The 22,597-nt window shown below is 53.6% G+C and overlaps 1 protein-coding gene across 3 annotated transcripts in view; it reads left to right on the top strand.

Moving 5' to 3' along the window:
• Phf2 (PHD finger protein 2) overlaps positions 1-21,814 on the top strand; it is an 87,755-nt gene extending 65,941 nt beyond the window's left edge. The window contains exons 6-22 of one of the 3 annotated variants that reach the window (XM_048341565.1): positions 1,864-2,050; positions 3,004-3,166; positions 4,311-4,398; positions 4,781-4,887; positions 5,351-5,442; positions 6,525-6,614; positions 7,156-7,524; positions 8,549-8,668; positions 9,070-9,185; positions 10,980-11,158; positions 11,286-11,356; positions 12,059-12,219; positions 15,335-15,609; positions 17,133-17,228; positions 17,770-17,879; positions 18,695-19,073; positions 19,824-21,814. In XM_048341565.1, the coding sequence (XP_048197522.1) occupies positions 1,864-2,050; positions 3,004-3,166; positions 4,311-4,398; positions 4,781-4,887; positions 5,351-5,442; positions 6,525-6,614; positions 7,156-7,524; positions 8,549-8,668; positions 9,070-9,185; positions 10,980-11,158; positions 11,286-11,356; positions 12,059-12,219; positions 15,335-15,609; positions 17,133-17,228; positions 17,770-17,879; positions 18,695-19,073; positions 19,824-19,912 (2,692 nt within the window). In that variant the 3' untranslated portion in view covers positions 19,913-21,814. Of the gene's footprint in view, positions 1-1,863; positions 2,051-3,003; positions 3,167-4,310; positions 4,399-4,780; positions 4,888-5,350; positions 5,443-6,524; positions 6,615-7,155; positions 7,525-8,548; positions 8,669-9,069; positions 9,186-10,979; positions 11,159-11,285; positions 11,357-12,055; positions 12,220-15,334; positions 15,610-17,132; positions 17,229-17,769; positions 17,880-18,694; positions 19,074-19,823 lie in introns of all 3 variants that reach the window. The other 2 variants (XM_048341476.1, XM_048341646.1) reach the window with 2 other exon arrangements.
• Positions 21,815-22,597: the final 783 nt, after the last annotated feature.

The following is a 22,597-nucleotide window of genomic DNA, read 5'->3' as shown; positions in this document are numbered from 1 at the left end:
GGCTCCTATGCCAGTAGCCACAGAAAGGGACTGTAACTGAGGAAACTTGTTTTCCAGCAGCAAAGACAAAAATGTGGTCATGGAGAAGGCAGTATCCCATGTGTTGATGAGGATTTTCTCCACAGTTGCATTCTGAGTTGTGAATTACTTTGGTGCCAGAGAACAGAAATCATGTCTCCATAAGTTTGTTTTCCTGCTACTGGGGTCCTTCCAAAGAGATGCCAGGTGATGGAGCTAGGGAGAGAGACGCTTTGCCTTCCTGTGTCTCCTGCTTTGTCCAAGGACCACTTGGGGAGAAGTGGGATAATTTGTGGCTTTTGTTGGGCGCTTTACATACTAGAGCATTCTTGTGAGCTAGGCCATTGCCCTGGCACAAGTTCTGAGAATTCCTGCACTGACCAAGAGGGAGGAAGTATGGTCTGTGCCTCATTGGAAAGCTGTCAAGATACAAAGATCAGGCCCAAGTTCATTGGCTGTCACAATGGCTCCCAGGATACACTGCTTGTAGTGACCCCCACAGGTGCCCACTGTGCTGTGAGTTGCAGGGATGGTGTCAACTGCCTGCCATTCAGGCATTTATATCACATCGGGTGGCAGGACTGGACTTGCGGTCTGCAGCAGTGTTTGTTTTGGGATCTTTGAGATGAAAGCTCCTTTCCACTGGTAAAGAGAGACACAGATGGAAATAAAGATTTTATTTCTTACAGGTCCTGAGGGTACATGACATGCCTGGAGCTCACACACGGAGGCTGGCAAGCCCAGTCAGGGAGAAACAGGGATCTCTGGGCCACAGTCTATGGGGTCCAGGACTTTATCCACTTAGGTTTCACTCAGGAACTGTTAATTAGTGGGTTTCCAGCAGTCAAACATCGGCTTCCTGGAGTCACACTATGGTACCACACAGTGCACCCACAGTCCCTGCATGGAGTGTGGATCAGCTGGGCTGGTTAAGTTGTGACTGCCCTGCAGAGAGGTGGTTCCTAAGGCAGATGTGTGGATCAGCCACACTGACGCAGTGGGAAGAGGCTGGGATTGGAGAATGGACCGGAGCTGCTTGACTCCCACAAGGGCCCTGCTCTCATGGCATGGGAAAAGCCAGTTTATATGTAAAATATCAAGACAGCATCAGATTGTAAAGACTCACACAGACAGTCTTGTCTGTGTGTGGCCTTCAGATAGAGGAGGAGATGTGAGGACACTATGGAGAATTTCAGATAAGGCCATGGAGACCTGAAGGACCTTGCCTCACAAGATCTGGTTCTCCATGGTAGCCAAAATATTACCACTCAGAGACTTCTGAGTTTGGTGTTTTTGACTTATATAGCATGGCACAATTTACCCAGGACAGTGACATTTCACTGAATCACAGGCAGCCTTCACCTTTTGTCACCATCCTTGGATGTGACTCAGCTGATTGACAGGATCCGGACATGGCTGCGAGTCATGGATGCCCGTTTTCTGCTCTGGCCAGCAGTGGCTTTTGTTCAGGTGATCCTCAGGAGGTACCGCACTGTGTGTGAGAAGTATTTACTGTTAGGCCCTGTTGTGCCACAGTACCATGAAATTTGGATCAATCAGCTGACCACTTTCCAGTTCCCATAAAGAGGATCCTCCCTCTGGAATGCCAGTGGTCAGGCCTTTTCCTTATCTGTGACTGTCATTGCTGGTCTGCATGGCCCTATCCAACAGCCAAGCTTATTCAGCCCTGTGAGAGCCTCTGCTTCTCAGGAAAAAGGGAGCCATGCTGCATGTAGTGAAATAGTGATAGGACGCACCTCATAATTCCTTTTCTACCTCAGAGGGTATTAAAAAATGGAAGCAATGAGTCCTTTCATCACTGATCAATCCTCCTCCCTGCCCCAGAATGTCCAGTTTTGTGGAACCGCCTGACATTGTGAAGAAGCTGTCCTGGGTAGAAAACTACTGGCCTGACGACGCACTGCTGGCCAAGCCCAAAGTGACCAAGTACTGCCTGATCTGTGTGAAGGACAGCTATACTGACTTTCATATTGACTCCGGAGGTGCCTCTGCCTGGTACCATGTGCTCAAGGTGAGCCTTACTCCTCAGGGCATGCCTTGCCTTTGACACACCTGTGGCCTGCTTGCAGTCAGTCTATAATCCCTCCACACTCTGCCAGTGGTCAATAAGTTTCTCATACAAGGACACTGGGATGTCTGGTCTTAGGACATGAAGCCATGGAGATGTGTTTTGGTGGAGGGCCAGGGTATATTTGGGATTAGTGACAAATATGCGCCTCCCTTTTCTAATGGGACTGAAGCTCATAAACCATAAAGTAAGGCCAGTGGGTGACTCAGAAAAGAAAGATTTGGGGAAGACTTCCTGGAAGGCTTATCCAGAGCCAGGCCCACATGGAAGCTAGCCAGGAAGGTAGTGGGCTTCTGACCTAATAGGGATGGCTAGTGGGCTTCTCACTGGGGCAACAGAGGAAGGCCAGAAGAAAAATGAAGCACAAGTGACAGAAACCCTAAGTTTTGGGGTCAGCTAGCTAACCAAACCAGAGGGGGCTCGAGCTAGAATAGTGGGTTCAAGTGCCAATCCTGGATCTGAACAAGTGGCCTTGGCATTATCTATCTCAGCCTGTGTGCCCTAGTGCCTGAGAATGGGATTCTCACTGCTCTGAGTACAGAGCCTGGCCTGGGGACCGGTGGCTTTCAAGAGTGGAGCTTCCAAAGACAGCTGGTTGGTTTTATTTACCCACCTGCCACACATAGTGCCACAGAACAATAGCGTGTGGTTATGGAATGCTGCCCCTGACCACACTGGGGCTCACATACCTAGGACCTTCCTAACAGGCAGATTTCTGAATTTCAAGACAACATTGTAGGTAGGCATGGTGGGCAGGATACCTGCAAATCAGAACCCATTACCAGGCTCCCAATAACCCCAGGCAGGACGGGCTTTGCTCCCCCATGTCCCAGTGTCCCCAGCTCTGCCCCTGCATCCCCAACATTGTAGTTTTTGCCAATGGGCTCTCTTGGCAGGGGGAGAAGATCTTCTATCTCATCCGGCCAGCCTCCGCCAACATCTCTCTGTATGAGCGTTGGCGGTCATCCTCGAACCACAGTGAAATGTTCTTTGCTGACCAGGTCGACAAGTGCTACAAGTGCACCGTCAAGCAGGGTCAGACCCTCTTCATTCCCTCAGGTGAGCAGGGTTCTGCGGATGAGTTGCCTGAGCTCACTGGCCTTCATCATGGTCATTGCTCTGACCGTCATGAGGCATCTCCCATCACTGGGACGTTATGGTATCCCTGGATGCCACCTGTCCCAGCTCTGTCTCTACGAAAAAACCAGCACTGGCTCCATGGCATCAGAAAACCTGGTGCTAGCCTTCTGGTTAGTGCCAGGGCCATCTTGGGGCTGTGTAGCAAGCCAGCCCTCTACAGCCTCAGGGCCTGGTTGTGACCTAGCCTCTGGCATGGGAAAGACCAGCTTAGAGGACCTACAATGAAGGGGGCATCCATGACATCAAAGATAAAGAGGCCAGCCCAGAAAGGCAATGTCTTCTGATTTTGAAGTGTTTGGGGAGACATTTTGAACAGTACAGGATGGAGCATGTCCTTTAGCAGCTGAGGGCCCCTAGGTTCTTCTGGGAGAGTAAATCTGAGACCTCCTATTGCCTCAGCCTATAAGGAATCTGCTATCTGAAATACTTCCTTCATTTAAAAGTAGATAATTACATCCTGTGAAGGATTTAATGGCAAGCCACAGTATCATCCAATGACCAATTGATGTGCAGATTTCCTAATGGTTATATATGTACTTTTTTTCTTAAGTCAGGATCCAAATGACGTTCTCTGAGTTCAATTAATTTCTGTGCCTCTGTAATCTCTAGGGGCTCTTCCTTCCTTTCCTAGCTTCTTCATAGTTAGTTGTTTGTGGAGAATAACTTGGGGACAAATCCTAGCTCTCAGAGAGGGTGGCAGCTGCAGCTGTCTCCTGTTGCCTTGGCATATACAGGTCTGTGGCTTAGGTTTACTGTCCTTGGTTGCTCTGCTGCTCCAGAGTGGCCTGGGAACTCCCTTTGGCTCCTGGGCCTGAGCTTCCTTGTTTGCCTTGTGCAGCACTAGATTGGACAGTCTGTACCACCTTGGGTGTGGTCTCTCCTCCAACCCCTTCAGAGGATGAAAGGGTTTGGAGCCAGATAGTAATAAATTTGGTGCTCAGCAGTTAGAATCAATGGTGAACCAAGGCAGCTCTCAGAGGAGCTGGAGTCTGTAGTCATGGAGAGTATCCTGAGTGTGTAGGCAAAGGTAGAGATAAGCCTTGCCCTTCTCTGTCTCTCCCAGGCTGGATTTATGCCACGCTCACGCCTGTGGACTGCTTGGCCTTCGCGGGACACTTCCTCCATAGCCTGAGTGTGGAGATGCAGATGAGGTAGTGCACGCAGTGCCGGGTACCCTCTGGCCTCTGCCTGGCATGTCTCCCTCTGACCGGGTTGCTGTGATGAGCCTGAATCCTGGATAACCCGGCCTAAATGGGGAGGTTGGCCCGTGAGGGGTTGGAGCTGGATAGTCTAGAAGTGTAAGGTCATTAAAGGTATCCACTGGATGGCCTAGGCTTTGCCTGAGCTTCTTAGTAGCCACAGCCCAGTGCCTCCACCTTAATGGCCCTTCCGATGTGCTCCTGTGGTCCACCTCAGCCATGTAGGGCCCTGTGGGGCTGATGGGGTTGGGTTGTGGCCTCATTGTAAAGCTACCCTCTAACATGGCTGGCTTGGTGCTCTGTTCACTGAATGCTTTTCTGCTGTGGCTTCCAGGGCATATGAAGTAGAAAGAAGGTTGAAACTGGGCAGCTTGACTCAGTTTCCCAACTTTGAAACTGCCTGCTGGTACATGGGGAAGCACCTACTGGAGGCATTCAAAGGTACCTGTCATTCTGGATTGGACATCTGAATCTGTTCTGTATCCTTCATTTCGGGAATGGCCAGACTTGGAGCCAGGCTAGCTGTCTTGGTCTGGGTGTTGTCTTCATGTGGCCTGACCACAATCCCTCAGGACACAGCCTGTAGGAATAAGAAGGTACCTGGAGGTGCTTGGTACAGGACCATGGGAATGGCCTATGGCATCTCCAGGCACAATTACAACCCCTAGTGAAGGCAAGGCTTGGGTATGAGGCAGAGAAAAGAGCCAGACCTCCTGTTCAGGGTGGGCGGGCTGACCTTTCCCCTTGCTAAGTGAGTGGGTACCCCAGGTTCTAAGAAGAAACCGTTGGCAGTTGGGCAGGTAGCTGTGGGCAGAGGCCTCTGGGAAGCAGAGCCATGTGCATTCAAGGGCCTCTTACTGGGCCTTGTGCCCACCACTCATATTAACCACTGTCTCTTCCTCAGGTTCTCATAAATCTGGGAAACAGTTGCCCTCCCATTTAGTCCAAGGAGCTAAAATTCTCAATGGTGCTTTCAGGTCATGGACAAAGAAGCAGGTAGGAAGCCAATCACTTGTGTTCTTAGGTGGGGCAGTGGAGCATGGGCTGCAGAATAGACAGAGTAAGTCCTACTCAGCAGATAACAAATGGCAGGTTGCCATTTGTTAGCCCAGGCTGACCCAGTCAGACAGACAAAGCTGTCATCTCTCCATTGTTGACACTGAGTAGGCCCCTGGAGGGCAGGGTGGATGGATGCAGGTTGAGAGAGCCCCACACCTGGGCTTCTAGTGGGGACAGTACTATGAAATTGGAGGGGTAGGGAGGATCCCAGTGAACAAGCATCAGGATCTGGACAAGAAGTTCTTGGGATGCTCTTGGCCCTTCCCACTAAGGAGCCACATACCTGGTATGGATGTAGCCTCCAGCCAACTTGCTCTTCCCCTGACCCCTTGGCATTGGCTCCTTTGGGGTCATGGAAGCTGTTTCTCCACAGGTATAAAGAAGCCATCTTTCAGTTTTTTGTCTTGTCTTTCCTGGGTTATGGCAATAGGGAGGGGGTAGGTCTGGCTCAGTCCCAGGCATTCTTAGGACATTGTCTCCTACTGGGGCTTTCCTTGTTCAGAGCCACCTGACTACCCCCAACCTCTAGAAGGAGGGCTCCCTTGAGGTTATGGAAGGTCTATAGGGACCTTCATGAGGGGATGCCAGGTGGGAGCCCCATGTGCAGCCTACCTTGCTCATGCATGGGCCTGGAGGGTGGCTAGTCCTCTTTTGGAGTTATCTTTCTGCCAGCATCTCCCTCCAGGCTCCAGGGAATCAAGGTGTCCTTACTACCTTATCTCAGCTATATAATCAGGAAGGAGGGGTAGGCTCACATCCCCACATCCTGCTGGCAGTGGGCCAGGGGGACGCCCTGTGTCCTGGGACCTGGTGTAGCTAGCTACCTGTGGAATATGTCTCACAGAAAGGCTCTTGTCAGGCAGAGTGCTCAGACCCCATGCAGCCAGGCTGGACTCCATGGTAGCCTATTGCTCCATGCCCATTGCCACTGGCTGGGTGGGTAGGGAGCAAGCTGGAAGGATATGGAGGTCTGAGAAACTGCAGAGGCTAGAGCTGGCATTGACTCCACTGTTCTACAGGCTTTGGCAGAGCATGAAGATGAACTCCCTGAACACTTCAGGCCCTCGCAGCTCATCAAGGACCTGGCTAAAGAGATCAGGCTCAGCGAGGTAGGCCAAGATTCCTGGAAATGAGCAGTCATGGCCTGGCCTCCCCTGCAGAGGGAAGCAGATGCAGTCTCTGGGCCTGGGAGCCAACCTGATCCAGAGCTACCTGGCCAAGGCAGCTCACATCTGGTCTCTGGAGCTGATTAGGCTCCTGATTTAAGTGTGTAGGGAGGGAAAGCTGGATGGGAGCTTTCACAGCTCTCATGTAGCAGGGGAACCTGGGAGGGAGCTCCTGAATTGAGCCCTGAGTTTCTACTTGGAGGATCCTGGCAGCCTCTGGTGCTTGGGGAGGGCCAGAAGAGCCCAAGATGAGAGGGTCAGATGGCTGATGGTGTGAGGCCATACAAGTGCTGTAGGATGGTGTGGGGCAGTGTGAGCCTGTCACATGATGGCATGGGGTGGTGTGAGCATGCCATAATCATGTGTGCAAGGTGTGCCTCTCTGGGCTGAGTACCTCCCCTAGTGTAACTGGGAAGATCTCCTGAGTCCTGATGGGCTGACCTCTGGAAGAAGCGCACATGACCCTTTCCATTCCTTACCCCAGAGCGCCTCCAAAGTTGTCCGACCAGAAGTGAACACTGTTGTCTCCTCTGATGAGGTCTGTGATGGGGACCGGGAAAAGGAGGAACCCCCATCTCCTGTTGAGGCCACCCCACCTCGATCCCTCTTGGAGAAAGTGTCCAAAAAAAAGACTCCCAAGACTATGAAGATGCCTAAGCCATCTAAAATGCCCAAACCTCCGAAGCCTCCCAAGCCTCCCAAGCCACCCAAATCTCTGAAGCTCAAGGATGGAAGCAAGAAGAAAGGGAAGAAGTGTCGGGAGTCGGCCTCACCCACCATCCCCAACTTGGACTTGCTTGAGGCCCACACCAAGGAGGCTCTGACCAAGATGGAGCCGCCCAAGAAGGGCAAGGTGGGGTCACTGCTCTTTTGCCCTCCAAGGGCTTTTAGTTGAGTGGGAAGGGAAACCATCTATATGACAAGGTCCTTGGAGGGTATGGAGATCTGGATCCTTACTGTGGGTGAAGTCTGCCCAGTGAATGTGCTCCTGACTCAGGTTTGCATGTATGGTCCAAATTCCAGGTGGGTAGGCTGTGCCCCAGTAAGCCTGTGACAGGTGAAGCCCTCCCAAAGAGAGACAGCACAGTGTTTGTGCTGTAGCAAGGCAGCAGCTGGCAGGGCTTCCTGATGCAGCAGGCAGAGAGGTCTTTTAGGAAGGAATGGCCCCACTTAGTTTTTCCACCAGGTTAGAAATTACCAGGGGACTAAGAAACTTTCAGGGGCTGGGGCCTGAAGATGCATAAGGATTCTATGCAGATATAGCAAAGAGAACACAGGTATGAGAAAGAGGGGTTGGGAGCAGGGCAGAGGGTGCCCTGTAGCCTGAGACCCTCTAGACAGTGAGAGAAATGGCTCAACCCTGGGACCCACTAGGTCTTAGGTATTAGCTTCAGGAACCTGAGCCTTTAAGACCAAGCACCATTAAGTGTGAATGCCTTCTTGGAGGAAGCTCAGTTCTCTCCACTTCTTGGGTGCCATCCTTGCAGGTTTGCAGTGGGATGGATGACTTGGTGTCTTGTTTCATCATGAGGGTACAGGCCCAGGTATCTGGAGCTGAGAATGAATGAATTAGTAGACAGTGAATAGATGGAAATATGAGTAGATGAATGTGTGAATGAACAGTTAGATGGATCAATGATGGATGATTGGATATATGGATAGATGAATGAATGGATGAATGAATGGGTAGGACGGATTTGGTGAATGGTTGAACAAATGAGCGAAAGGGTCGGTGGATAAATGAACAGATGAACATGTGGACACAGGAGTGGAGGGCTGGGTAGATGAATGGGAACACTGCATGTGGGGACAGCAGGAGTGGCAAGGCTTTTGTGCTGTGAACCAAGGGAGTCCCACTTGGCTGCTCTGTTTTCTAGACCCCAAAGAGTGTCCTGAGTGTTCCCAACAAGGATGTAGTTCACACACAGAATGATGTGGAGAGGCTAGAAATCCGAGAGCAAACAAAGAGCAAATCAGAGGCCAAGTGGAAGTACAAGGTGAGAAGTGTAAGTGTGCGTGTGTGTGCATGTGCATGTGTGTGCATGCATGCATGCTCAGCGAGTGTGAGAGAGATGAACCTGCGATGGTGTGTACAGGTGTGTGTCTGCCTGGCCTCTGAAGCATAAAGCATGTTTATGTGAGTCTTTAGTGTGTATGGCCTCCCACGGGTCACTCCTGGGGAGCAGTACAGGTTCAAGGGCCAAGTGTGTCACCCTCTGTGAGCAGCATCCTCACTGTCTTTGCCATCTCCTCCCGGGGGCAGGCAGACCTCAGAGCTATGAGTGACAGACATTCCCTGGTCTGCTCCTGGCCATTGTCCCTGCCCAGTGCTGCAGGTTTGGGATCCTGACCCCACTCCCCTGGATGGGCTCAGGAACAGCTCTGGTTTTGCTTTCAGAACAGCAAACCTGACTCCTTACTGAAGATGGAGGAGGAACAGAAGTTGGAGAAGTCACCCCTGGCTGGAAACAAGGACAAGTTCTCCTTTTCTTTCTCTAACAAGAAACTCCTGGGGTATGTGAGGGCTTGATTGGAAAGGGGGACCATGAAGGTACCCCACATCTCACACAGGCCTCCCACACTATGCATATGCCCCATGTCTCACATGCACTACACACTACACACATACTATACACTATCCACACTTGGTACATCTCTCACACACACACCACAGACAATGCCACATCATACACATGCCACATATATGCCCCAAGCACTTACCACATATACAACCCACATGCCACGAATGCACACACACACTGTACATAGTACATACAAACCACATAGCACACACAACCCCTTGTGGGCTCCTCCCTGTCCCAGCTGCTGAGTTCACTCAGTACAGCTCTGTGTACCCACACCCACATCTGGGTCCAGGACCCAAAAGAGCAGTGTCTCTGCTTCTAGTGTGTTCTGTTGGCAGATGGGCTTGGAGTCTGGGGCCTGCTGTAGGGGACGGCCAGGCATGGAGGGAACCCATTAGGAGAGTAGCTGTTGTGAGCTCATGCTGAGGACATGGGTGGGGGGTCAGGGCCTGGCTCTCAGCCCAGTGGCCAGTGGGTAGGGCATTGTGAACCCAGCAGTCTAGTAAGTCCACCTAAATTTGTATCTATGATGGGTGCCATGGGAACAGATTAATTTATTATTATTATTATTATTGACACCCAGAAGTCAGAAAGGAAGTCTTCTTGGCTCTTGAGAGGTGGTGCTAAACTGAGAGACGGAGGATGTGAACCTGGGAGGATGCAAGCCATAAGAGTTCCATGGTTTCAGCTACAGATGGCCAGGTTTACCTAGGCTCTATAACACACAACCATATCCCACTGAGATGTCTCCCATCTGTCTCTCTTACTGAGTCAGACAGGTCCTCGTGGAGGGCAGCCACTTCTCTGACTTGGCCTGATCTGTTTCAGTCTGAGAGATGGAAGAAGGCTCCCTTCTGAGTGGTGCTAGGGCTGAGCCAGGGAGAGGTGAGGCAGTGTTATCATAGTCACTCAGCAGGGGCAGAGTCTACGTGGGTCTGGTCTTGCTGTCAGGACTGGTTGGCCCTGCGCATGTGGAGGGATGGTCTTTGCTTTGTTAGAAACATCACTCCTGAGTCCTGTGGATGCTTTATAATGGTACCACAGAGTTAGAAAATGGAGTATATGCATGCACATATGTGCTTGTGTTGTATGGCCCAGCCTTAAAGTGGCAGGTATGGCTGCTGCCCTTCACCCAGGGCACTGAAGGCAGTGTGAGCCCACGTGTTGTCCATGTTTCTAGAGCTGTGTTTGTTGGAAGTTCCAGGCATCTTGCCTGGGTCTGCTGTCCCTCCTGAACTGACAGAAACCTGTCCCACTTCTAGGGTGCTCCTTGCTCAGAGCAGTCTTGCCTTGCCCCAGGGAGATAGGTAACATTATTTAGACTGGTATTGTCCACCCAGGTCCTGAATTTATTTTTTCCTAAGTATAACTATGCAGAAAAAGACAAAAAGATTGGATTCCATTCCCCTCTGAGTCTGAGATTTGATTTCAGCACCTGGCAGGATTCCCCAGCATACTTGTCATGGGGATACAGGCTCAAGAACTAAAATCTACTCAGGGAGTGTCTTGTAAACTGTATATCAGGCCACACATCAAAGGACATGATGGAGGTGGGCAGTGTGGAGTTGAGAAGTGTCCCCACCTTCCCAGCCTGGTCTTCTGGTTCCTGCTGCTGGGCCTCTAAGAGGATGCTCAGGTCTAGATCCCCTGGGAGTCCTGCCCACCTATTTGCTCATGTCAGGGCTGTGGGGATGCTGCTGACCCACTCCTTCTGCTGCCCTAGCTCCAAGGCTCTCAGGCCCCCAACGAGTCCTGGTGTGTTCGGGGCCTTGCAGAACTTCAAGGAGGACAAGGCCAAGCCGGTGAGGGATGAATACGAGTATGTGTCAGATGATGGGGAGCTCAAGATTGATGAGTTTCCCATCAGGAGAAAGAAGAACACCCCGAAGAGGGACTTGTCCTGTGAGTAGGGGAGGGAGGGAGGGCATGGGCAGGGAACTTGGGGAGACCTGTTCTGGCCTTGCTTGAGGTCTGTGCATGGTTGGTTCCATCTGAGGCCCCCGATGACTCCTCTGTGCTTTGCTTTCAGTCTTGTTGGACAAGAAGGAGGTGCTTCCCATGCCTGTCATGAAGCCAAAGCTGGACTCGGCGGTGTACAAGGTGAGCTGCCTTCTGAGCCCGCTCTGTCAGTCCTTGTGGACTGTAACCTGGGTAGTTTGTGGCCTGGCCCTTTGGTGAAGAGGTCTCTGTGTTTCTGTTCAAGGTAGTGAGGGCATCCAGCTTCTCCTGCCTTTGGTGTTGTTATAGGGAGGTCATGGGTTGGGCTAGGATATGGAGTTGTTGTAGGAGAGATGAGTGCCCACCTGAGCCCTTGGTCCCAGGTCTGGCCTGCTGCCCTGCCCACCAGCTGGACTCACCTTGCAGGGAGATAAATGCAATATGACTAGCCCACAGGTTGGAGTCTGAGGGCCAGAGAGCATGTTGGGGGTAGGAGGTGTCACATTGAGGTGACTCCATGATCATGTCCAAGGCCATGATGGCATGGCCCTAAAAAGGAAAGGTCCTGATGGGGCCCTACACTTTCTGAGGCACCCAGAAGGGACAGGTCCTGAGCCATCTGAGGCTCTCCCTGCTCTCCCCATCCATGCACAGCTTCTACATGTCTGGTGAAACACTGGCACTCACTCTCGAAACCAGGCTTCCTCCGTAAAAGCAGTGTGGCTGCAAAGACAGCTTGATCCTTTATGGTCTGGGGTCCTGGGAAAGCTCTGGCACTCACACCTGCCCCAAATTTGCCTGGCCAGCTCTTGCCTCCTCTGCCTCATAGCTTGACTGACCAGCTGCTCTGTTCCTGCACAGCAGAGTGATGACTCTTCGGATGAGGGCTCTCTGCACATCGACACAGACACCAAGCCTGGCCGCAATGCCAAAGTCAAGAAGGAGAGCGGGAGCTCCGCAGCCGGCATTTTGGACCTGCTGCAGGCCAGCGAGGAGGTGGGGGCGCTCGAGTACAATCCCAACAGGTGGGTCCTGGCTGCGCCTGGCAGCACACACAGGCTTCCAGCCCAGAGTTCAGGGCACTGGATTTGCATTCCAGGACCAGAGCTCATCTCTCCCTGGTCCCGGTTAAATCCTATCTAAAGCACAAGTTTTAAATACTTGATCATTACTTTTTCTCCCAGAGGTCTTGCATGTGGGCAAGGCTGTGTGGGAGGACTGGTTTCCTCAGCTGAAGGTTCCCACTGCAGTTATGCAGAGGAAACAGAGCCTCGGAGAGCTGCAACACTTTTCCCATGGCCCCACACACAGCTGAAGGAGTGGAAACAGCTCTAGGCTGTCCCCCTTCCTGGGTCAGGACCCCAGGCTTGGTGGTGTGGGGTGCTAGGTTGTGGTGTCCTAAGGAAGGCAGTGCCTGTGGAACCTGATTGGCACAGATCTGCTCTGAGCCCCTGGTTTCAACAGCTTCCTAATTGGGGCCATGCTACCTGCAGCGTTCCGTAGAGGCAGATTAAGGTTGAAAAGAGATTTTGCTAAATCAGTTGACTATATTTTATTTCATAAATGACTGTTTTGCATGAAATGCTGTATTCACAGCCAGCCAGCCACAGTCACTTTCTTTTCATAGGAGTAAAACATGACTGGAGAGAGAGGTACATAGGACTTGGGGTACAGCTTCCTTGCTCAGCATGTTCTATCTTCCTGTTCTATCCTCCCTGCAGAGAAGCACTTGTAGCTGAGAGGTAGAACCTGGCTGTAGCCCCCACACCACTAGATGCTACAGCCTTGTGTACCCCACAGGACCCACTGAAAGATACTTTTCTTGTGGGAGGAAGGATGCGCTAATTGATGTTCCAGGGCTGACCTCAGGGTCTGAGTCTTCCCACATACCCGCCTCCCCCCATGGCCTCCAGTGAGAAGGCTGGGAGACAGAGGGCTCCATGGCTGCATCTGTGAGGAAGCTCTATGTCTAGGAGGGTAGGCTGGGCTACTAATGAGAAACCCCATCTTCTGCACTCCATCTCTGGGGAGCGTACCCTGTAGATGCTGTGTGTACCCTCACACGTGTACGCATGCCTGCTGGGGCCTGGGAGCCGGCCACCCCCTTCAGCCCACCCCGCTGCAGGCAGTTCCTTTCCCAAAGTTCCCCATTTGGAGTGTAGGTCAGTTTTTGATGGTCCATTTGCTCTGTTTTAAGTACAGACTGTTGGGGGGAGGGGGAAACAGCTGAAGAAAATGGAGGAAAATATGTTAATTTCTTGTGGATGGTTTGCTTAGTGTTTACCTCTGGGGGAGAAAGAAGAGGATTTTGGTATGATAATTGGAGGATTAAAGTATTATTTTCCACGGTGACTGGTTAAACTTTGCTCATTGATTTACCAGTGACCACGTGGACAGATGGGCCATTGGGCATGTGGTCAAGTCCCTTCCCTAGGGCTGCCCAGATGGCACAGGTGGGCAGCTCACATCTGCACAGGCCCCAACATGGGCCCTGCTGCCTATGTTTGGGGCCTTCATGGTGGGTGTCCTGGCACCTCCAAAGCCTGGGTTGGGGATGGGGAGGGTCCAGTGCAACGTGGTGTGGTACTTTGTTGTTTGTGCTTTCCCTGCTCACAGAGGATGGTGCAGTTGTGTGCAGGGCAGCTGGCCTGTAGCACTGTGGCTCAGGAAGCATGTACAGCACAGGGCAGGGCTCTGTGGGGGGCAGCTCCCAGCTGCAGGAGCTCGAGGCTACGGACCATTAGTGTTGTAGCACTGTGCCTCTGGCCTAGGAGGCAGCTTTTGTGAGGGCCACAGAGACCACTGGCCATCCTCTCTTTACTGGGCTCAGGGAAGGGCTTTCTGAGTCTGGAACCCTCCGCTAGCAATAGGCCTGAGTCCCAGCACTGTTCCTTACAAACAGTTCTCTGTGCTCACTGGAGGTAGCTCTTGGTCCCTGACCACCTCCAACAGGGCCTCAGGGTCTGGAGACCTCTGATTCTGAGCAGTGGCTTTTCCAGGTCCCTGGAGGGGCAGTTGCCTAGTCACATCAGCCAGGTCTGGGTGGCCTGCTGATTACTGCCTCAGCCCTGCTGCTTCTTCCTTCTACCTCCTCCTCCTCTACTACCACCTCCTCTTCCTCCTCCTCCTCCTCCTCCTCCTCCTCCTCCTCCTCCTCCTCCTCCTCCTCCTCCTCCTCCTCCTCCTCCTCCTCCTCCTCCTCCTCTTCCTCTTCCTCCTCCTCTCCTCCTCCCTCTTCTTGGTTTTGCTGGGTAGTCCAGGCTGACCTCAAACTTGTGAATGGAGTGTTAGGATTGCAGGCATGTACCACAATGCCCCGCTCACCTCCTCCTTGCCATGTCCAGTGGCAAGTGTGTGCGTACATGAGTGCTCCTCGCCCACCATATACAGAGATGCCTACATGGGTCTGCACAGTGCTGCATGCAATCACATGGCCACTTACAATCAGCCATCTGGTCCTGCACTTGCACACATTCATCTCCCAACTTGCCCTTTTTTCTCCACAGTTGAGATGCTGCCCTGTGTCAGTGACCTTGCTAAAAGTGTTGCAAGTGGTTGGATGTGGTTGAGGGGGTGGGGAAGGTGGGGTTGGAAGGAGGAGAATGCTGATACAGGCATCTCAGGAGAAATGCCTGGGCCCAGAGGGCAGAGGGAGGAGACAGTGGAGGTCCTGTGTGCCTCTAACCTGGGTCCAGGACCACCCAGGTGCAGTGACAGGTGTGGCTAGTCCTAGCAGTGCCCTTGGCTGGGGCTAACATTGAGGCTAACACAGAGTGGCCCAAAGAGACACAGAGTGGGCAGGAGTGCGGGAGAGAGGTGGAGACTGCCAGCCACAGTAAATGTGGGAAGCCCAGTAAATGATCTCTCAGTAGCCAGGCCTTCCTGTCTGCTATCCTCTTGTGTCTCCTCTCTGTGACCTCATCTCTGTCCCAAGGCCTCCTGCCCTCTCCATGAATGTGTGTATGTGTGACCAGAGGGGACTGCCTCATCTTTTCCATAGGGAAGTCCTCAGCCCAAGCCACTTTGAGCCCTCTGCAGGTTGTGGGCTATAGTCCAAGTCTTTTGGGCTAAGGGCTATGGTTTCTGTATCCAGCCTTAGTTGAGGGCCACGGCTGAATGCCTGTCTGTCTGTGTCCCCAGCCAGCCACCTGCCTCCCCCAGTACACAGGAAGCCATTCAGGGAATGCTGTCCATGGCCAACCTGCAGGCCTCTGACTCCTGCCTACAGACCACGTGGGCTTCCGGCCAGGCCAAGGGTGCTTCGCTGACAGCCCATGGTGCCCGGAAGAATGGGGGTGGCAGCAAGAGTGCGGGCAAGCGGCTCCTAAAGAGGGCTGCCAAGAACAGTGTGGACCTGGACGACTACGAGGAGGAGCAGGACCACCTGGATGCCTGCTTCAAGGATTCCGACTATGGTGAGCATTGGGGGCGAGGAGGCCCCAGTGCAAGGATGGAGCCAGGGGGCCCGGGGCCTGTGGCAGGCAGCACGCTCTGAGAATGGGAGCTGCACCCACTGGGAGCCCATCCAGAGGCCTGAGCGTTTTGAGATGTAATTCATAGATCATAAAATCCACAATTCGTTAGCCTGTGGTGTCTTTAGAGATATGTGCAGTTATAGCCATAATTTCAAGACATTTTATCCCCTCCAAAAGAAATCTTGCTGTCATTAACAGTTATCCCACCCCTTTCCCATCCACCTGGCAACTCATAAGTTTTGGGTCCCTATGGATTTGCCAGTTTTGGCCATTCCATGTAAGTGGCCCATATAGCATGTGATCTTTTATGAATGGTTTATTTCACTCAGCATACCATCTTCAAGTTTATCCATATTTTGGCTGGTGCCAGAACATACTTCCCTTGTAAGGTTGAGTAATATTCCTTGATAGGTTCTTTGGGCTGTTGTGAGTAGTGCTGCTGTGAGTGTGTGTGTGTGTGGTAATATGTGGAAGTTCCACACATGTGTGTGTGGACCTGGGCTCAGGGCCCCAAGCTAGGTCACAGGCCTGTGTCTTTAACTTTCTGAGGACCTGCCTGACAGGTTAGGTTTCCACAGAGCTGAGCCCTGTGGCCACACCTGAGGTCAGATGGTGAGTCAGGCACTGGCCCTGACTCCTAGTTCCACTCAGGCGGGGCTCTGGAGGGGCTGTTTTCAGCCAACATGGAGGACCTGAGGGCAAAGGCTGCCACTACACCTCAGGGAATGTTCTAGCACACACATCACCATCCCTGTGTGCTGCCAGGCTCACCGTTACCAGGTCTGGGCATGCCGTGGCTCAGTCCGGGCCTTTCTCAACAGTGTACTCATGGTTGGAGGCTGAGGTTCTGTCCAGCCAGGCTGCTGAGTTTGTGGCACCCGTGGGCAAGGCAGGCCCTGCCCCACATCTGGTGGACAGATTTAGGCTTTGACAAACAGGCTGACAGCAAAGTGAACTCCTGTTTTCTGCACTTGTTGGGGGTGTGGAATGCCCCATTTCAGTTGCTGTCTCCAGAGCCACAGGCCCTGGAGTTTCCTGGACAGACCTGCAGTGCATGGGCCCTAGCAAGTCTCCTCCCCATGCCTCCCATGCCCAGAGTCACTGGGAAGTTCCGAGCCCCCCTCCCCGCAGCTCCCAGCTCTTCAGTGCTGTCTTCTTTGATGATAGCCTTGCCTTGATCGCTTGCTCTTGGCCCCAGCTGCTCCCAAGGTGTGGCCACCAGCATCCCAGACCATGGGAATGCTCAAGGTGACAGACGTGAGAGAAAAAGGGCTTGAGACAGCAGCTGTATCCTGGTGGCTTGGGTGGGTGCAGGCACCCTCTTGTCTGGAGGTTTCTGAGCACCCGTGCCCAAGCATGGGGCTCGCTGTTGGCAGCTCCAGTTTGTTAGGCTGTGGGCCCTTGCAGCTCTGCCCCACCATGCCCAGGAACTCAGGGGCCTGTTCTCCCCTTGCCTTCTTCAGTTTACCCCTCATTGGAGTCTGATGAAGACAATCCTGTCTTCAAGTCCCGGTCGAAGAAGAGGAAAGGCTCGGATGATGCTCCCTACAGTCCCACAGGTAGTGTCAGGGGCGGGGGCTTGACGTCTGACAAGAACAGCCATGTCATCATCTGCCATCCGTCCTACTGCAGAGGACACAGGCTCTGCCTGTGCTGTCCTGTGTGTGGCAGGCATGGCCTCTTAGCCACAGCTCTGCTCTCCTGGGGGACTGGCCAGCGGCCATAGGAGCATGACTGGGGCTCTGCTTTGGGTCTCGGGACCCCAAGCCCTGACCTCACTTGCAGCCTTTCACCTCCAGACCCACCTACCCTCACAGGTGTCTTCCTTCATCCATATCCATATGAGGGGCACCTTTGTATCTTGTGGCTAAGGGACACCTACTTGGGGTGGCCATTGGGATGGTGGGGGGGCCATCCCCTGCAGTCTAGGTTGCTTTCACAGTTTGCTGGCACCCCAGCCCATTCCTCATGGACACCCCAGTGTGGTGGCAACCTCTCGAGTTGTGCGGTAACTGAGTGGAGTTGGAGGGTGGCACCCAGACCTGGAGAGGCAGGTAGGCAAGGGCTGGAGGCTAAAGGGCTTGTCCTTCTCTTCCACAGCAAGGGTTGGCCCATCGGTGCCAAGGCAGGACAGGCCTGTGCGTGAGGGGACCCGAGTCGCTTCCATTGAGACCGGGCTGGCAGCTGCTGCAGCCAAGCTGTCCCAGCAGGTGAGAAGGGGTGGCGGGGATCCTTACGGAGGCCAGGCCTTCACTTCCTCTAGCTCCACTGATCTCCCTGACACCCATGTCCATCCTCTGCCCAGATGACTTGCGGTATTTGATGATAAAATGGCCCATTCCTCCTGGTCACAGCGTCCAGCTGGGTGACTGACAAACTGGATTGACAGCCCCACCCCAGATACTGTGTCTCCTTGTGGATGGACTGTCCTCTAGTGCAGGCCCCAGAGGGCCACACAGGCCCCCCCGCTACACCTCCGAGGGCGCTTTCTTTCCCTAGGAACCATGTTCAAGTTAGTGAGGCCCATCTCCACAAGCTCTTCCAATCTTGCTGGCTGCCTTTATCTCCTCCCAGTTCAGACAGACAGAGACCTGGGGTCTCAGGGTCCTGATCCAAGCCCGGCTGCCTCTGGGTATCTGAGGGCCCAGAGGCCCATGACAGCTCAGAGTAAGGCCTCCGGGTGGAGGACTTGTCCAGTGTGCCAAGCTGCCTAGTGAGCACACCAAAGGGGGCCAGGCTGGCAGCTGCTGGACGCCAGTGCCACGTCTCCATACAGCCCCGCATCCCAGAGCAGCTCCGTTCTCACCCTCAGCCCTGCTTAGCTTGGTGAGGACGCTTTGGAGCACCAACACCCAGCGCTGACCCCTCACCGGGCTGGGCCACAATTGGGTTCCTGAGGGCTGAGTCTCCTCCGTGGCCTGTCTCCAGGCAGAGACCATCCTGGCTGCCCGCCACGCTGGCAGCCTGAGCAGGCTCAGTGCCCAAGGCCGCCTGGGGGTGACATGCCTGTATGCTTTGTTCCAAGGAGGAGCAGAAGAGCAGGAAGAAGAAGAGCACTAAAAGGAAGCTGCCTCCTAACGCTGTCTCGTCCTCGGCCTCCGCCTCCACTGGTACCACTTCAGCCTCCACCACCCCAGCCTCGACCACCCCAGCCTCCACCACCCCGGCCTCCACCACCCCGGCCTCCACTAGCACGGCCAGTAGCCAGGCCTCACAGGAGGGCAGCTCCCCTGAACCCCCACCTGAATCGCACAGCAGTAGCCTGGCCGACCACGAGTACACAGCAGCTGGCGCCTTTGCAGGGGCCCAGCCTGGCCGCACCTCCCAGCCCATGGCCCCTGGAGTCTTTCTCACGCAGAGGCGGCCTTCCGCATCATCCCCCAACAACAACACCGCTGCCAAAGGTATCCTTGTCCTGCCCACTCTCGGCCGGGCCCTTGGGAACCCCCTCCCAACCCACCCCCACCCCCACTCGAAGACCCTGTCCTGTGGGAGAGGATAGTACAGGCTGAGGGGAGACACCAGCCCTGGGACCACAGATCATGGGGTATGAGTTCCTGTCTGAGCGTTTGAACGCCCCACTCAGGAGTGTTTGCACTTGGCCTGCCCTGCGGGTAGACCCTGTCTGTCCGAGAAGACAACAAAGATCAGGAAATGGCTCTGCATGACCGGTGGGGGCTGGGAAGGCTCTGATGACTGTGCGTTAGGACCCCTCAGCCCAGGGTCGGACGTGGAGTCTTTGTGTGCTCATCTCTTTGCTGAGGCTGGGAGTGACCAGAAATGCACCAGGCTGGGCCCAGGGCACTGTCCCCTCTGTGTTTGGGGTACCCTCAGCTAGCTGCCCGTGCTCTGGCAGTGGTGGCTGTGAGGTCATGGCTTGGCATGGCCTTGTTCCCAGGGGATGGAGACCGGGGTCATCTCCTGTGCTCAAGCCTGAGTCGGCCCCACTCACCACAGCCCCGGGCCGGTGCCAGCCGCATCCTGAGTCTAGGTCTAGGTGGGGTGGTGGTGGTTTCAGAGTCCCCTCTACTAAGCTGCTGGGCTCTCCAGGGATGGAGAGGGGCCCCTCAGTGTCTTTGGGAACCTCAACCTGTGGTCTGCTCCCCTGCCTTCTCACTTGTCTTCTTTTCCATGTCCTCCCCTCCCCGTCACAGGAAAACGTACAAAAAAGGGCATGGCCACCGCCAAGCAGAGGCTTGGGAAAATTCTGAAAATTCATCGGAATGGAAAACTGCTCCTTTAAAGTTCGGAAAGCCAGGATCCTTCTGCTCTGCTCAGGACCCCCGGAGCCCCGCTTAAACATCAGCCCCTCCCCTCCCAAGGAGGGTGGCCAAGCTGCCTCACCCAGGGAGCGCCTCACCTCCTCCCAGCTGTCACTCCCCCAAATGAGCGTCTGTCCCTTGAGCAGGCGGAGTGAGCCCAGTGAGCGGCTGTCCCTCGTTTTGAATATGGACATCCTTTCTCACGTTGCTTAGTGACCAGTTCCTCAAAAGCCAATTTGAGGACCATTCCAGTTTCAGACAGCCTCCAGGCACCCCGGAGTGTGGGTGTGACTGCAGGGCCTTTGCAGCTCTGCTGGGAGCTTGAGTCCTTCCAGGAAGGTGGATTGAGCCAATGCTCATCAGCCCCAGAGTCTGAGCTGGCCACAGGCTGGAAGCCTCCAGAGGCTTAAAAAAAGGCAAAGAACACAGAGATGAGGAGGAGGGAGCAGGATGCTTCTTTCAACCCCTTCCTTTCTCTTTCTGAGAGGTCTCAGACAAATCCACAGAGCACTCAGCCATCAAGGAGAGGCCTGCCCCAAGCTCCCCCAGTTGGAGGGTGGCAGTCAGGCTGACCGCCCAGGGCCATTTCTCTGGGGAGGCTAGGACCAGCAGCTGGGTTGGTGTGTTCATGTGGGGTTCCCGGGGAAGGGCGAGGACTCAGCCACGTCTTAGGGTCCGGGGGACCCAGGCCAAGCCGCGTGGAAGGCCCCGTCCGGCACTGCTGGCTCCACTCTGGAGAAGCACTTCTTGGCCAAGGCCCCCCAGCCCTGAGGCGGACCGGTGGGCGGGCCGCAGCCAGGCGGCGGCGGTGCCTGTGGATGAGCACTTGTGTTCCCCGCGTGGGCACGTGGTGTCGAGGGCTCGGCCGTCCTGGATGGCATGTCTGCCGGTTGACACGAAGGGGCTGGATTTGTTTCTCAGGCAATCCTGTATTTTAATTTTAGATGTATTTCCTGAAGCATATTTTTCATAGAATGTAGCGTGTAAATAGCTTTTTAAATGACTTCCTTTTTATAAGAGTAAAAGTATCTCCTAGGAGTTTCTTTCTATAGAGTCCTTCATTAACCTTTATACGAGTTTTTTGCCGACTACGATGGACACTTGGGTTCCGACGCTTTTTTCCTTTTTCCTTCTTTCCTTTTGTTATTATTCTTACTCTTATTTTTCTTTTAGGAACTAAGGTATTGCCTGAAAAACAAGTGCCGTGTGCGCAGCCTTATATACTCTGCCTCTAACAGAAGCAAATAGTCCACAAGAGATGTATTTCAGACACGTTCTGAAGACGCGTCTTCAACTTTCATACCAGCTCTTTTGTTTTCCTTCTTGTATGACGAGGGATCGGGGAAACAGTTATTTTACTAGCACCTTGTGAAGTGTTTCTGTGTTTTGTGATGCTGTAATTTATTAATGTTTGTAGCTTTTTATATTTGTACATTTCTTATGAGCTTTGTTTATATGCCCATGACCTGGGTGTTCTGTCCGCGAGGAGAGGCAGCTTGGCGGAGGCCTTACCCACGCCCGCCGTCCTGTGAGCAGGGACTCCGGCCACCCCACCGTCCCCAGGGCCTGGGGCTGTGAGGGAGTTCACCCCCCCAGTCCCAGACACGCAGAACTGGTGTTTTTAAAGCTTCCTTTCCCCCCGTCCTTGTGACCATTTATATAATCTAATCCCGGGCATCAAGCTGTCCTCTCTCTTCCTCTCTCTTTTTAATTTTATTATTATTTTGGCAACATGTACATTTCTAACAAAAGTTTATCGTGGCTATTAAAGTGTTTTATTTCCCAATTCATATTACTCTTGTATCGAGTCCATGAGGTCTAAGGCAACTTAGACCAAAGTTTTAAAAAAAAAAAAGTAAAAATATTTCAGGTTTTGTACAGAATCATGTCTGTGTGGTTTCTGCCTCGTTTGCTGTGGTCCAGGCACCGCCTTGCCCAGGCCCTAGGCCTGGCCACCAGCATCCCCAGGGAGAGACTGGGATTGGATCCCAAAGCTCCCATGACGTCAGCCTGGCTAGTGGGGGCCAGCAGAAGAGCTTCTGGGGCCCTGGTGTAACAGCCTGAGCGCCCACCCTGGCCCTGCAGCTATGGGGGAAGATCTTTCTGTGCATTGTCCTGTAGGCAAGGTCACCTTCACAACAGACCCCCCCCCCCCCACAGCCCCGCTGGCCACTCCCTCCAGCGACTTGAGGATGGGAAGCATGCTGCCATGGCAACCTGGTAACCACGGTGCATGGTGGGCAGGGCTGTTTGCAGGGATGCGCCTGATGACAAGGAGAACTGAATTCTAACAGTGATGTGGGACTGGCCTGCCCCCAGGCCACGTCTGCTATTCAAGTTTCTGTGCAGGTCCCAGCCTCAGATCCTCATGGGTCTCACCAGGTGACAGTGACAGAAGCTAGCACAACTCCAGAGAAGGAAGTAGAGACTCGATGTGTGGCCAGGATCACCCAAGTGTGTGGGGAGTTGGGCAAGCTGGAAGCAAATTCTTCAAAGGAGACCCAGCTGCACTCCAGGCCAACCAGCCCCTGGCTGTGGGGCACTGTGGGGGTAAATCACTGTGACAGTCATCAGGACGCCCGTGCCATGACCTTGGGCAAGTTCCTTCTCTCTGAGCATCTTCAATTTGGATGCTCCAAAGGGACACCCCATCTTTAATCCCTGAA

The sequence above is a fragment of the Perognathus longimembris genome, chromosome 1 (assembly GCF_023159225.1).
Source record: "Perognathus longimembris pacificus isolate PPM17 chromosome 1, ASM2315922v1, whole genome shotgun sequence".
Taxonomy (NCBI): Eukaryota; Metazoa; Chordata; class Mammalia; order Rodentia; family Heteromyidae; genus Perognathus; species Perognathus longimembris.
Note: the sequence above shows the minus strand (reverse complement) of the source record. Positions and strands in the feature narration are given on the sequence as shown.